This window comes from Salmo salar, chromosome ssa25 (genome assembly GCF_905237065.1).
Source record: "Salmo salar chromosome ssa25, Ssal_v3.1, whole genome shotgun sequence".
NCBI lineage: Eukaryota > Metazoa > Chordata > Actinopteri > Salmoniformes > Salmonidae > Salmo > Salmo salar.
The window spans coordinates 36,218,741-36,234,399 of NC_059466.1; the positions used below are offsets into that span (position 1 = coordinate 36,218,741).

General features: G+C 44.8%; 2 protein-coding genes across 3 annotated transcripts; both read right to left on the minus strand.

Moving 5' to 3' along the window:
* Positions 1-557: 557 nt before the first annotated feature.
* Positions 558-6,076, minus strand: asb11 (ankyrin repeat and SOCS box containing 11). Its single transcript, XM_014174221.2, has 6 exons — positions 5,850-6,076; positions 2,117-2,196; positions 1,898-2,005; positions 1,616-1,766; positions 1,177-1,500; positions 558-905 (listed from the first exon to the last, which is right to left on the minus strand). Exons 1-6 carry the CDS (start codon positions 5,944-5,946, stop codon positions 781-783), a joined length of 885 nt encoding a protein of 294 aa, XP_014029696.1. The 5' UTR covers positions 5,947-6,076; the 3' UTR covers positions 558-780.
* Positions 6,077-7,054: 978 nt separating this feature from the next.
* On the minus strand, positions 7,055-14,037 carry piga (phosphatidylinositol glycan anchor biosynthesis, class A). 2 transcript variants are annotated; one of them, XM_014174218.2, is made up of 7 exons: positions 13,866-14,037; positions 13,020-13,533; positions 12,287-12,557; positions 12,003-12,135; positions 11,785-11,917; positions 8,148-8,354; positions 7,055-7,996 (listed from the first exon to the last, which is right to left on the minus strand). In XM_014174218.2, the coding sequence occupies exons 2-7, from the start codon at positions 13,464-13,466 to the stop codon at positions 7,703-7,705; spliced, it is 1,485 nt and encodes a 494-aa protein (XP_014029693.1). In that variant the 5' UTR covers positions 13,467-13,533; positions 13,866-14,037; the 3' UTR covers positions 7,055-7,702. The 2 variants fall into 2 exon arrangements, with proteins under 2 accessions (XP_014029693.1, XP_014029695.1); XM_014174220.1 differs by having other exon boundaries at positions 13,910-14,025.
* Positions 14,038-15,659: the final 1,622 nt, after the last annotated feature.

Sequence of the window (15,659 nt, forward strand, 5' to 3'; positions counted from 1 at the left end):
TACTCCAGACAGTGAATTTTAACACACTGTCTCCATGGTAAAGGCCTTAGGGCAGATTCTCTCTGGACTCCCTCAAGGTAATTCATAGTTTGGTCTAGATCCTAAGTGATATTTTGGCTCTAATTATCACAACAATCATTATGGTTACTCCAGCATCCCATGATGTCATTAATGAGCCATAGGTGATCTGTTTCAGGAGACCTGATTGGCCATCAGGCATTTGACGATATGACCTTTTCAATCTCAATCTAACTGGCCTACGAGGAGGACAGGAAACACCCTGGAGTCACACCTCATCTGCTATGCCTCTTCTCTTGTTCCTTTGTCAGTCAGCTCCTTAATCCCCTCTTCTCACAGATAAAGGAAAGGCATCAAGGAGAAGAAGCCACTGATGACTGTTGAGATGCACTCGCAATGCCCAGACAGGGCGTAGATGGCTAGGCCAGGGTTCAGGGGTTGATACAGTATGTGATGGGGCTTCCCCTACTGTTTAAGTTACCCAAATACATGTCCACGTCAACATAAGGGGTTTATGACAAAAGAAACGCCACTTTGGATATGTTGAATATGATCATTTTATTAGAAAAATACAGCACCTTGAGAAGAGAAACGCTACAAAAGTCAGTCAACCCAGTTTCTATTAAACCAAGAAAAACAAAACCATTCATTTGTTCAGTCACCAACTCACTGCTAAAAACATTGAACAAGTAGAAGTCGATTAAAATAGCTATAAAAAAATACAAACGACCAAACATTTGTAAAAAGGTTGCCGTTTCAGTGTTACTGGTAAAGCAGGAAAGCCTGGAGTCTGTAAGGGAGGAAGAGGGCTGATGTTCTGTCCAGACGAGCCTGTCCCAAACTCCTCCGAATGCAGAACCGACACAGCTGAGAGAGAGTGCAGGGACCTGGGGAGAAAGAGGTAGAACGAAGAAGGGGAAGGAGATATGTCAGACATGGAAAATACGTTGATAGCCTTCCATCAGTAGACATACACTGTAATAGCCCACTGGGCACAGACGTAAATTCAACGTCTATCCCATGTTGGTTCAAGTTCATTTCATTGAAATGACGTGGGAACAACGTTGATTCAAACATTGTTTCCCCAGTGGGACATTTGGGTAGAGTCATGCATGCGTGGATGTGCGTGTGAATGCATTAATAAACAAGTATTTTCACCTCTTTTCTGTATTGTAGTTCTGACTGTACTGTCGCAAGCTGCCAGCTCCAGAGGAGTCTTCCCGTCTGAATTCCTACAACTCCCATCAGCCCCGTAGTCCATCAGAAGCTCCACCACCCTGATTTCTCCCCCTCGCACTGCAGCATGTAATGGTGTGTCTTGACCACACCCACCCTGGACATCAACACCTGATTGCAGCAGTCTCTCCACACAGTCGGTGGCCTGGGCCAGACAGGCTGTGTACAAAGGGGTTCCCACACCAGGCAGCTCCAGGTCTATGTGGAATCCATGGGACAGCAACACCTCTAGACACTCCCTGTGACCTGGGGAGGGAAACAACTTTTACTGAGTACAATGTCTACCATTATACCATCATGCTGCATGAAATGGTCATTCTGAGTCACACTGCACATAAAATAAATCCACATGCACACTTACCTCTCTTTGCAGCCTGGTGGATGGGTGAAGCCAGGTGATGGACAGCATGTGTGTTGGGGCTGTACTGTAGAATCAGTCTGACACAGGCAACACTCCCACTGCTGCAGGCATTGAAGAGGGGTGTGGCTCCATCAGTCGATACCATCTCCACCTGCAGACACACAGGGAGCAATCACATGAAGCGGCTTTAGGTTAGACGCTACCTATATTGGTAAAACACAAATCATTTATCACCTTTGATTCTTCCTAGTTTGAGCGAGAGAAAAGAAATGGTGTCCTTACATTGGCCCTGTTCTCCAGTAGGAACATGGTGCAGGCGTAATGTCCTCCGAGGCAGGCCTCGTGGAGGGGAGAGACCCTGTCCATTGTCAGCATGTCCACAGGAAACCCCTGAGAGTAGAGAAGATGGAGGACTTCATGTCTATGTGACGTGTGTTTTTAGTGTCAGTAGGTGATTTTTATGGCAGCTTTATACTGTAAGACATGGTTTTGAATGTGTACCTGTGAGACCAGAGTCCTCAGGGTCAGGAGTCTACCCTGGTAGGCGGCATCGTGAAGAGGAGTCCTGTCTGACCACAAGTCTGTGGAAACACACAATCATTCATTTACATTTAAGTCATTTAGCAGACGCTCTTATCCAGAGCGACTTAGTAGTGAATGCATACATTTCATACATTTTTTTTCTTCCCATACTGGTCCCCCAGACTGTAACCTGTCCAAACACAGCACATCATTATCAGACAATCAATCTCCTGGACCTCAGAGACACTGAAGCCCAGTTCCTGCCCCAGTATCACAGAAAACACTACCTGGGAGAACTAAACAACCACACCGACTTCCTCTCTCCTCCCCAAACTGGTTGTACTAACTGGCTCGTCTCAATAGAAGTAAATGAATATGCAGCAGACAAACCTGTTGGAACAGCCAGGAGAGTTCAAATGAGAGGCACTGTAAGGGAACTGTAGTCTCACATACTCAAGTACTACCAGTGGTGTAAATACTTTACTACAGCAGGGGGGGTTTTTTTTGGGGGGGGGAATCTGTACTTCACCATTTATATTTTGACAATTTACTCCACTACATTCCCATTGAAAATAATGTACTTTTTACTCCATACACTCTTTGACACCCCAAAGTACTTGTTACATTATGAATGCTTAAGAGAACAGGAAAATTGTCCAAAAAAAATAAACATTAAAAAAATAAATCACACCCCAAAGATAACATCCCTGCACATCCCTACTGCCTCTGATTTGGCAGACTCACTAAACACAAATGCTTAATTTGCAAATTATGTCTGTGTTGGAATGTGCCCCTGACGATCTGTAAATAACAAATACACATGTGCCATCTGGTTTGCCTAATATAAAGGAATTTTAAATGACTTATACTTTTGATATTTAAAATCAAACACTTTGTCTTTTACTCAAGTAGTATTTTACTGGGTGACTTTCACATTTACTTGAGGCATTCTCTATTAAGGTACAGTATTGTTACTCTGCATATCTACATGCTGATGTATCTGTAACATACAGTGCATTCAGAAAGTATTCAGACCATGACCACGTTGTTACGTTACAGCCTTATTCTAAAATAGATTAAATACATTTTCCCCCTCATCTACACACAATACCCCATAATCGCAAAGCAAAAAACTGACTTTTACAAATTTTATATGAACATAAATATAAGTATTCAGACTCTTTACTCAGTACTTTGTTGAAGCACCTTTGGCAGTGATTACAGCATTGAGTCTTCTTGGGTATGACCCTACAAGCTTAGCACACCTTTATTTGGGGAGTTTCTCCTATTCTTCTTTGCAGAGCCTCTCAAACACTGTCAGGTTGGATGGGAAGTGTCACTGCACAGCTATTTTCAGGTCTCTCCAGAAATGTTTGATCGGGTTCAAGTCCGGGATCTGGCCACTCAGACTTGTCCCGAAGCCCCTCCTGTGTTGTCTTGGCTGTGTGCATAGGGTTGTTGTCCTGTTGGAAGGTGAACCTTTGCCCCAGTCTGAGGCCCTGAGCACTCTGAAAACTTTCTCCAAGGATCTCATAGTACTTTGCTCCATTCATCTTTGCCTCGATCCTGACTAGTCTCCCAGTCCCTGCCGTTGAAAACATCCCAACAGCCTGATGCTGCCATCCCCATGTTTCACCATTAAGGACCGATTGGTGGAGTGCGGCAGAGATGATTGTCCATCTGGAATGTTCTGCCATCTCCACAGAGGAACTCTGAGTGACCATTGAGTTCTTGGTCACCTCCTTAACCAAGGCCCTTCTCCCCAGATTTCTCAGTTTGTCTTGGTGGTTGTTGGTGGTTCCAAACTTCTTTCATTTAACAATGATGGAGGCCACTGTGTTCTTTGGGATCCTCAATGTTGCCAACATTTTTAGTACCCTTCCCCAGATCTGTGCCTGAACACAATCCTGTCTCAGCGCGCTACAGCTAATTCCTTCAACCTCATGGCTTAGTTCTTTCTGACATGCACTGTCAACTGTGGAGCTTTATATAGACAGGTGTTTGTCTTTCCAAATCATGTCCAATCAATTGAATTTACCACAGGTGGACTCCGATAAAGTTGTAGAGACATCTCAAGGATGATCAATGGAAACAGGATGCACCTGGGGTCAATTTCGTGTCTCATAGCAAAGGGTCTGAATACTTATGTAAATAAGGTATTTCTGTTTTTTTATATTTAGTACATTTGCAACAAAAAAAATGCTTTGTCATTATGGGGTGTTGTGTGTAAGATTGCTGAGGAAATGTGTTTATTTAACCCATTTTAGAATAAGGCTGTAGCGTAACAAAATGTGGGGAAAGTTGGGGGAAAAATTGAGAAGAATGTAGTAGTGACTGTTGTCGATAAAGAGGCTTCCGAAGGCCCTCGATGAATCGACAACTAGCTTTTGAGATGGACTTGATTCTGTCGCGAACTCACATATCGAGTACTCAACGTGTTCGGTCTGAGATTAAGCGAAGGTTTCCGGCCATCGCTAAGGCAACAAGAGTTTGTTTTGATATTTTAAACTGCGTGTCGTGATAGCGTTTGGTGTAGGGGGACAAAATAAATGTATGCACGATGGCGCACGCGCGCAGCCGGTTTGGGTTCCGTGTTAAAGCCCCCAGGCATCTCTACCCCCAATGCTCCAATTTATGTTAAGTGATCCCAGAGGTCGCTCAGGGTAGCCCTCATATCCGTTCGTGTACTACTAGGATATGCTGAACAACACCTCTCCTGCTTGCCTGCCTGCAGTGCTCACACAGATTCAGAGATCCATGTAATGCATCAGCAGCGGGTAATCTGATTTCCAATGACTACACCGGCAATGCTAATGTGTTTCATCCTAAATGGAACACTCTCACATCTATGTCCCATGGAGAAGCAATAGGCTACAGGCTAACATCACAAATATAGCTTATCAATTTCTACACCCCCTCATGCAAATATGTTTGTCTCTCTGTGGGGGGAATGGTTAAACTGAAGATGGGAAATGGACTGAAATAAAAAATGTGCACTGTGTGGTGAACATGAATGGTTTCAGAAGTGTGTATGTGTATGTGGACGTGATTAACTATAACCACTGGGTATTACTAAACTAGACTTTGGTTCCCTTACTTTCACTAAGAAAATGATAGGCAGTATATTTATTCGGGACATACATCAGGCTACCCACTGTGCACAGATATCAGTTCAACGTTTAGTTTTCATTTACATTTGGTTGGATTTGTCAACAAAAATATTTCACCATATCATTTTAAAATACAAAATTCCCTTAAGTTGTTTACTTTTGTTCTTCAAATTCAATCAGTTTTCCACGTTGATTCAACGTCATCACATCTAATGTTTTTGGTTGAAATTACATGGAAACAACATTTGATTCAAACAGTAGGTAGACAGTATTCTTCTTCTAAAAACACACCAATATATCTTGACCTAACTGCTCTCTCTTTCCATTTTCTCTCTCTCTCATCGCCTCAACCAACTTCCTGAAATATCTGAAACAACTCTGGTTCTCAACTCTTAAGAAAACATACTGTATAATGTGTTTATTCAGGACACCAACCTTCTCTGTTGAACAACACCAATACCACAGACAAAAGCACAGAACACACTGAAGATCTCTTGGCCTCTCTCAAATTGTAAGTGTAACTTTCTTGCTCTCACAGAACACAAACTTGCTAAACAGTATTTACTTTGACAAAGCAGCAGAAGAAAAAGAGAAAACCATACCAGCCATGAGCGAGTTGCATGCCAGTCCACCATAGATGTGGAAGGGTCCCCTCCAAGGCCGACTGGACAGGACCATCTCCGTCTGCACACCAACCATGGTCAAACAACAGCAGCCTCCTCCACAGTGAATGAACCAGCTATGGGTGGGATCCACAAACCTGTCTGCCCACTGCTGGCCTTCACAGACCTCTTATCAGGCCCCAAGCTACCTCCTCCCCCCAACCCTGAGGAAAGGACTACCACCCCTACAACCCCCCTTTCCGTGGAATTGGGGACCCGTTGCATGATAATAGAGGTAAGCATTGGACGGATAGACACGGGGACACACACACACACACACACACACACACACACACAAATGGAACATCTGTGTCTATTCTGATATCTAGGTGATAAGGTGTGGTATTTCAACATGTGCAGAGGACAACCTTGTGGCGTAAGAAAAAAAATAATTGGATAAGGTGCGATTGAATTTAAGAAATCTGTTTAGGGCTTTCTGAAAGCCAATTTTAAGAGGGGAGTAGTAAAGCTATCTGCATATCTGTGTCGTTACATCATTCAAGTCCGGTTCACTGTTTCCTTCAGGGACATCACTTCAAAACAGCCAGTCAAAACATGGTGCCTGTAGAACATCGACATTGGAATGTGAATAGTTGGGTATTTTGAAAGTAAAAACTTTTCAATAGTGCAAAAAAACATGTTTTTACCAAACCGTGGTTCAGTCTTCACAAACAGTCTGAATGAGGGCTACATACATACCATATTGACTTTTCAGACTTGTTCTAAAACTATTGAGCTAGATTAGTATGTTACATGTATAGGGGGGGATGGGTGTGTCCAGCACCTCTGGAACCTCTCCTGCATACTCTCTCCTACATCTCTTTGAAACATTTGACCCTCATGAATACCCTTAACCACTTTAGGCAGAAAATGTGTTTCTATAGTGACAACAATGATGCTATTTACCCAGACTACAACCCTAACGTTACCCAGACTACAACCCTAACGATGTGTGAATGGTGCATTACCCTCAGCCTTGAAAAGATAGGAATGTAATTCCTACCTCCTCCCCTTTCATTGCTATGTGTTTCGTCTGGCAAGATGTTTACAGTGAAAACGGTGATGTTTTTGTTCTAGGACATACAAGAAGTTTGAGGCCCTAGCTATTGAAAATCCATGATCAGAAAAAAGGGTGATAAAATAGGTCATCCTGCAACAGACTTTACTTATTTCCATCATAGGTCAAGGTTCAGGAATCAGTGCATCATCAGGGTACACACAGCCTTAAGCATGAGCTCACAAACATTTGTAAAAATAAACAAATCCCCAAAGCAGAGGAACCACCCATCAAAGACATTGGCAAAGCATGATATGAGTAAAAATGTTAAACAGCAGAGAACTACAAAAAATGAAATTCAAGCATAAAAGGACAAGGAAGGGAACTTGGTTAGTGGGAGGGGTTGGAATACAAAACTATGCTATTACAGACTCCCCTTAAAGTTTATACTGCTGTCTATGGCAACCAGTGGCATTCATTGTGGCATTTTTGTAATAACGATATACCCTCCAACCTTCAGTGCAAAGCATTGATAAAGAAATTAAAATACAAAAACTAGGAGTGAAACATTAATACAGAAGTGCTTCAGTTTTGGGGTTCATTCAGGGGTTACAAAGAATAAAACGCATTGAGCAAGAACACTCATCCTATTGTAAACATCAGGGTTACCCTTAAAATATTCTGCAATGAGTGGTCAGCATCCACAGTGATTAGGTAGTGGGGTCAGAGGTCAAGCTAAGATTTTTTTTAAACAGTTATGTTGAGGATAAGGAGTTGTGTTTGCGTGGAGTTATCATCATAGCTTGGTATTTTGACCACCTGGCTTCTCCTTTGTCAACATGGCACTTTTAGAGAGAGTTCCTTTCCTATCGCCCAAGCCCTGCCTCCATAGCCCCTGGGGGCCTGTGGCGTCCATGGCAACGTCTATGAGGCAGTCTGGGAGGAGCCAGCGGAGAAGGAGCAGGAGGAGGAAGTCAAGGACAGCGAAGAAGGCAAAGATGGAGCCTGCCACAGGGCCACAGTGGGTTCTCAGTCTGAGCAGCCGTCTGTCCAGAGCAAGAACCTTCTCCCCAGCCACACGGTCATACACCTGACAGAACAGAGAGCAGACACACACACAGAGTTAGTATCAATGAATTAAACCTCATCAATATCTCAGTGTGTCAATTAAAGGTATTATGGCAGTGTATCAGTCTAGATTTAGAAAACATGCTAAATATATTACTCATGTATGAGCCTACCTTCTCTGTCCTCTCTGCGACATTCCTCCAGGTGTAGAGGGTGCAGACGTGGGCGTGGATGGAAGCTGGGGAGGCGACGCTGCCCGATCGTTGCCTAGCGATGACACTGTCCAGGCCGGCACAAAGAGAACGCACGGTGGGCTCACACAGGGTGATCAGATCCTCAGGCAGAACCTCAGGGATCCCTCCAACACGCGTACTTACCACCTACAGTGAGGGAAAAAAGTATTTGATCCCCTGCTGATTTTGTACGTTTGCCCACTGACAAACAAATGATCAGTCTATAACTTTAATGGTAGGTTAATTTGAACAGTGAGAGACAGAATAACAAGAAATAAAATCCTGAAAAATGCATGTCAAAAATGTTATAAATTTGCATTTTAATACTTTTTTCCCTCACTGTACACACACACACACACACACTTCCATGAACCACATACATACTCAATCCACCGATGCTAAGAATAACAAGCAGACTACCATCCAACCAGCCACGTGCAGATACCAACCAGCCACGTGCAGATACCAACCAGATACCAACCAGCCACGTGCAGATACCAACCAGATACCAACCAGCCACGTGCAGATACCAACCAGATACCAACCAGCCACGTGCAGATACCAACCAGATACCAACCAGCCACGTGCAGATACCAACCAGCCCGATACCAACCAGCCACGTGCAGATACCAACCAGATACCAACCAGCCACGTGCAGATACCAACCAGATACCAACCAGCCACGTGCAGATACCAACCAGCCACGTGCAGATACCAACCAGCCACATGCAGACACCAACCAGCCACGTGCAGATACCAACCAGCCCAGATACCAACCAGCCACGTGCAGATACCAACCAGATACCAACCAGCCACGTGCAGATACCAACCAGATACCAACCAGCCACGTGCAGATACCAACCAGCCACGCAGATACCAACCAGCCACGTGCAGATACCAACCAGCCACGTGCAGATACCAACCAGCCACGTGCAGATACCAACCAGCCACGTGCAGATACCAACCAGCCACATGCAGATACCAACCAGGCACGTGCAGATACCAACCAGATACCAACCAGCCACATGCAGATACCAACCAGCCACGTGCAGATACCAACCAGATACCAACCAGCCACGTGCAGATACCAACCAGATACCAACCAGCCACGTGCAGATACCAACCAGCCACGGCAGATACCAACCAGCCACATGCAGATACCAACCAGGCACGTGCAGATACCAACCAGCCACGTGCAGATACCAACCAGCCACATGCAGATACCAACCAGCACCAGATACCAACCAGCCACGTGCAGATACCAACCAGATACCAACCAGCCACGTGCAGATACCAACCAGATACCAACCAGCCACGTGCAGATACCAACCAGCCACGTGCAGATACCAACCAGCCACGTGCAGATACCAACCAGCCACGTGCAGATACCAACCAGCCACGTGCAGATACCAACCAGCCACGTGCAGATACCAACCAGCCACATGCAGATACCAACCAGCCACGTGCAGATACCAACCAGCCACATGCAGATACCAACCAGGCACGTGCAGATACCAACCAGATACCAACCAGCCACGTGCAGATACCAACCAGCCACGTGCAGATACCAACCAGATACCAACCAGCCACGTGCAGATACCAACCAGATACCAACCAGCCACGTGCAGATACCAACCAGCCACGTGCAGATACCAACCAGCCACATGCAGATACCAACCAGGCACGTGCAGATACCAACCAGCCACGTGCAGATACCAACCAGCCACATGCAGATACCAACCAGCCACGTGCAGATACCAACCAGCCACGTGCAGATACCAACCAGCCACGTGCAGATACCAACCAGCCACGTGCAGATACCAACCAGATACCAACCAGCCACGTGCAGATACCAACCAGATACCAACCAGCCACGTGCAGATACCAACCAGATACCAACCAGCCACATGCAGATACCAACCAGCCACATGCAGATACCAACCAGCCACATGCAGATACCAACCAGCCACATGCAGATACCAACCAGCCACATGCAGATACCAACCAGCCACATGCAGATACCAACCAGCCACATGCAGATACCAACCAGCCACATGCAGATACCAACCAGCCACGTGCAGATACCAACCAGCCACATGCAGATACCAACCAGCCACATGCAGATACCAACCAGATACCAACCAGCCACGTGCAGATACCAACCAGCCACATGCAGATACCAACCAGCCACGTGCAGATACCAACCAGCCACGTGCAGATACCAACCAGATACCAACCAGCCACGTGCAGATACCAACCAGCCACGCAGATACCAACCAGCCACGTGCAGATACCAACCAGATACCAACCAGCCACGTGCAGATACCAACCAGATACCAACCAGCCACGTGCAGATACCAACCAGATACCAACCAGCCACGTGCAGATACCAACCAGCCACATGCAGATACCAACCAGCCACATGCAGATACCAACCAGCCACATGCAGATACCAACCAGGGTTACCGTAAAGAAAATGTGGCGCCGGACATTTGACAGGCAGCATTTTAATTTACTGGACATTTGAGAAAATTCCCAGACCCATATGCATTGGGTGCGTAACCTGATTAGGGTGTCCACCCACGGTGCTTGTGGTAACATGGTCATTCATATTCAAAGATGAGGGTGCAACGATGTGCGGTCTTTTTTACTGAACTCTGATGTGCACTTTGAAGATGTTAGAATAACTGTCCACATTAACTTTTCCTCAGACAACAAGACCAGTCACAAACAGCAAAATCACTAGCCTGTCAATCTACTATAGTATAAACGTTTCATTCTGTAATGCAATTAGTGGGAAAACAGCATTGTCCAAAGCGCACTGCACATGAGTGATTTCATGTGACAGAGATGAAAATATCCATTCGAAATGTAGAAAGTGGGGAGATCTAATACGGAACAACTAGCATGGGTTGATAATATGACTAGTATTGTGTCTCTGGCTAATGGACAATGAAAGAAAGTGGATTTAAAATAATTGCCTCTACAGATATGGTCTGATTTTGGCTAGGCTACATTGAAGCATGGTAAGACATGCCTCATAATATGTAGTAAAACTTTTAGATTTCAAACAATAAAGTATATGTTTTCAAAATGGATACTGCCTCCAGCTCATTGTAATGTGGTGTGTGTCACATTGATGTAGCCTGCCTTCCATTGCATATGCATTTGCTGTTTGAGATATTTTAGCAGTAGCTCTTGCGCTGTCTGACAGATTTTCCGCTCAAAGAATCTGTATCTGTATGCTGTACACGTGATAAATAAGATACATAACGAATATACTGTGCACACACGCCAATTTAATTCCACTAAATGTTGCAAATGAACCAATAGACCTAAAAGCAGGACCAGCCAAATGTATTTACATCAACCGGTATTTACAGCAATAAACTGGCTAAAAAGTATTATGTCTCTTCTGCCAGACAATTGGCATGCAGCAATTGGATTTATCAGCATTTGTATCATTTTTTTGTTTTGCCCAAAACCTAGCAATAAACAGTACAACCACCTTCTAGTTTGTGTCCAGGTATGGGCAACAGAGGATGAATATGGATTAATATTCAGTAGGCAAACAGACCTGTAGTCCACAGCTGGCCCCCTCCACTATAGCCATGCAGAAGGCCTCGGTCAGGGAGGTGTTGAGGAAGATATGTCCCTGGACCAAGACCCCCCGCACATCCTTATGCTCAAGGGCCCCCAGGAGACGCACCCTGGGGAGAGAGAGAAGCAAATCAGACACACACACCTACACCCTCAAACATATACCAACCCACACACATCACTGATTAATTATACCTGTCGTGTAGCTGGTATTTCTCTCTCACTTCCTCCAACACGATTCTCTTTGGTCCCTCTCCACCAATCAGGAAATGTAGATCGGGATGTTTGAGGCACAGCTCTGGGATGATCCCACCCAGAAGATCTATTCCTAAAAAAAGTATAAAAGCAGCAGTTGAGACTTCACATTCCTACAATCATATCTACAGGCTTTGTTTATTGATAAATGACAAGCGCACATAGTTCATCTTTTTGCTATGTGGGGTCTACATTTATCATTATATAGTCTCACCCCTCTTTACCTTTACGATAGACGAGGCGGCTGACCACTACGATGGTGATCCTGTCATCATAGCGCTGGGAAGGGTCGGGGGTGAAGTCTGTGGGGTCGACAGCGTTGGGGATGACAGAAACAATCTCGGGGTCAAGTGCTGCCCTAAGCACGGTGTTCTCCTTACTGGTGTACGACACGCACACAATGTGATTGGTGTCGCACAGAGACACCGTCAGCAGCTTATTGGTCAGCACCGAGCTAACATCAGCAAAACCAAAGAGGGAGTGGTCAGTAAACACCTGTAAACAGACAACAACGTAGTTATTTATACTAAATGGACACACAAAAACTATTTTAGGAACTTTATATGCTATCATCTTGCTCTAGGACGCGCCTGCAATGGCATCATCTTCCCTAAAGTGCACCACCTTCGGTCAAAATTGGCTTAGTTTCACTGCCCACAACTCTGTTAGACTGCTACCCACAACTCTGTTAGACTGCTACCCACAACTCTGTTAGACTGCTACCCACAACTCTTTTAGACTGCTACCCACAACTCTTTTAGACTGCTACCCACAACTCTGTTAGACTGCTACCCACAACTCTGTTAGACTGCTACCCACAACTCTGTTAGACTGCTACCCACAACTCTGTTAGACTGCTACCCACAACTCTGTTAGACTGCTACCCACAACTCTGTTAGACTGCTACCCACAACTCTGTTAGACTGCTACCCACAACTCTGTTAGACTGCTACCCACCGTGTTGAGGCCCATGGTCTTGGCGTGGAACAGTGCATCGTGGCCCATGGCGGAGAAGGAGCTGTGGGCGTGCACCACGGTGATACGCTCCCTGACAAACACGCAGCGCAGCAGCGGCAGGCTGTGGAAGCAGGTGGTAGCTGTGGACTGGTTGTACATCACCTGCAGGGGCAGGTAGTACACCTTGAGCCCGTTGGTCAGGTAGCGGACCCCCTTTCTGCAGCCGTAGGCGTGGGTGGCGATCACCACCTTGTGACCCTTCTCTATCAGACACTGAGACAGCTGGTAGATGTGGCTCTCCACCCCTCCCATGTTGGGGTAAAAAAAGTCTGACACCATGCAGATGTTGTGCTTCTTGGCAGGGGCCTGGGGAGCCACTGTGAGCCCATCAGGGTGTCTGTTGGCTGGGGGAGCGTGGACAGCTGCCCCCCTCCTTCGCTGGCCCATGGTGGTGGAGTTATATGGTGGTGTGCGTCACTCATACAGGCGTCTTACATTTAGAGGAACCATGCACCTGAGTAAACAATTAAACATTACAATAGATAGCTACCACTACACAATCCGCTCAGATTAACCTAGGACTTGATCTAACTACAACATACACTTTGGTAATGAAGCTTATGGATAGGTTATCTATGAATAAGCAGTTGCTAGCAAGCCGAGGAATCATCTTTGTAGTGGCTTGGACAACGATTCCCATAGATACCCGATTAATTTGTGGCTTGGAGGTAGCATGCTAACGTGGCTAGCAAGTTAGAAATTAGGCTAGATAAACTAGCTAGTATGTTTGCTGTAATGCTTCTGAGAACATTTAGATGACTAGGACTTGAGAGACTACGACCTTACCTTCAAAACAAAGCGAAATTGTTTTTTGTTTGATATAAACCTACATTTTGTCTCAGTCTATCTTCATTCAAATTTCTGTCAATCAAAACATCTCGTCACTTCCTGGTCCGCTTCAGATCGTCTTCTTCTTCTTCTTCTTCTTCTTCCTTTTCGTCTTCTTCTAGAATCTGGTGTTATTGCTGCCTCCTGCTGTAGTAGTCAGGAATAGCCTCACTGCGTCTGGTGCGTTCAACACCTGGGTTGCGGTCCAAACACTTAAAAGACACACCCTCGTCCGCTTACCCTCGCCTTATGCCCTTGGGGGAATCCCCGTCTCCATCTTGGAGAGTGGTTCAAATAATTAGCCAAGCAAGGGAAGTTTGCAATGTAAGCCCCTCAGCCCTCGTTTTTAGTCGGCTTTGCAAGTGTACAATTATGTTCACTACGGCCTGAAACTCCCCATAATTCAATTCAAGATTGTACATCCTGCTAAAAAAAGTCTGCGAAAATTTTAAGACAACATCAATGGAGAAGTCAACATACAAGTGTAAGTAAAAACAAATGCAAATAAGGTAGAAATTTTGCTACTACATAACCAAACAAAAACATATTTAGTTTTTATCTTTTGGAAATTGTATAAATAAAACATTTTCCTTCTTCAGAAGTAGCTCGGCAGGCTAATGTTAGTTAGCTAATTAATTTGCTAGCTGTCATACAGTAGGTGTATTTTAATAATTATATATTTAATGTAAGTAGACATGCACTCATAATTGACTGTAGCGCATATAAAGCACCCACAAGCTACCGGTGGCTGAAAACCAAATAATTGCGGAATGAACGAGTGACGAATTTCCGGCCAAGGGTGGTCCATTTAAAATTCATTCCTTCCTCCCTCGCCCCTTGCCCTGCAAGTGTATACTTGTCAGACATCATGATATGTCATCAGAAGTGTCCACTTAATTTTAGGTCTGAGGGGATAGGGTGTGTCCTTTTAAGTGTTTAGACCGCAACCCTTGTTTTAATGTCTTCGGTTCAACAAGGTGCAACATCGCAAGACTTCCTGGAACGCTTGCAAAGCAGACCAAGCTGACCAGGCCGGCGTTTGAAGTTTGAGAAGTCAATTAGAGAAGTGAAGAATTCTACTTTAGATGTTAATTTTCTCAATCTAAAGGCACAACCTAGATTCGAGCCAATGTCTTAAGTAGTTGAACATGCAATTACTCCAGCCTCGTAAAAGAGACAAACTGACACATTTACATTTTCGTCAAAAACAACTTTATATCGTAGGAGTGTCTTTGATTTGATGGCCTAGACATGGGCAGTTCGGTGCGAGATGACCGTTGGACCCGAAGACATGTTTATCTGCATGACATCACCATGACATCGCCTACAAGCTTGATCTGGGATTTCTATTGGAGAATAAGTTTCTGCCTATATACTGTACTATCTTTGATATCACAGTGACATCCAAATAGTTACTACCAATATTACAAGTTATTTCTCGTGTAGGCTGCTATCCTACTCAAACTAAAATCAATTGGGATGGAAGAAATTGGACATGGTGACCAAATCCAGAAGTTATTTCTGCCCCGCCCATCGAAATAAACAACTTTATTTTACAAGTTTTAACTAACATCATGCTGTTGACGTTGCCAGCAAAAACTACCTGGGAAGGTTTAACAGGAGGACTGAATGATGTCACCACTGACCTTGATTCTAAGCAATGTTGTGCTGTTATTTTTATTGACTTGGCCAAAGCTTTTGATACAGTAGACCATTCCATTCTTGTGGGCCGGCTTAGGAGTATTGGTGTCT

Coding starts and splice junctions, on each gene's coding strand:
- asb11 (XM_014174221.2), bottom strand. CDS start 5,946: ATGGTTGGTGTGCAGACGGAGATGGTCCTGTCCAGTCGGCCTTGGAGG. Junction 2,197..5,849: donor ATGCAACTCGCTCATGGCTG/GTATGGTTTTCT, acceptor GTGTTTCCACAG/ACTTGTGGTCAGACAGGACT. Junction 2,006..2,116: donor TGAGGACTCTGGTCTCACAG/GTACACATTCAA, acceptor CTCTACTCTCAG/GGGTTTCCTGTGGACATGCT.
- piga (XM_014174218.2), bottom strand. CDS start 13,466: ATGGGCCAGCGAAGGAGGGGGGCAGCTGTCCACGCTCCCCCAGCCAAC. Junction 11,918..12,002: donor AAATACCAGCTACACGACAG/GTATAATTAATC, acceptor CTCTCTCCCCAG/GGTGCGTCTCCTGGGGGCCC. Junction 8,355..11,784: donor GGGCCAGCTGTGGACTACAG/GTCTGTTTGCCT, acceptor CCCTCACTGTAG/GTGGTAAGTACGCGTGTTGG.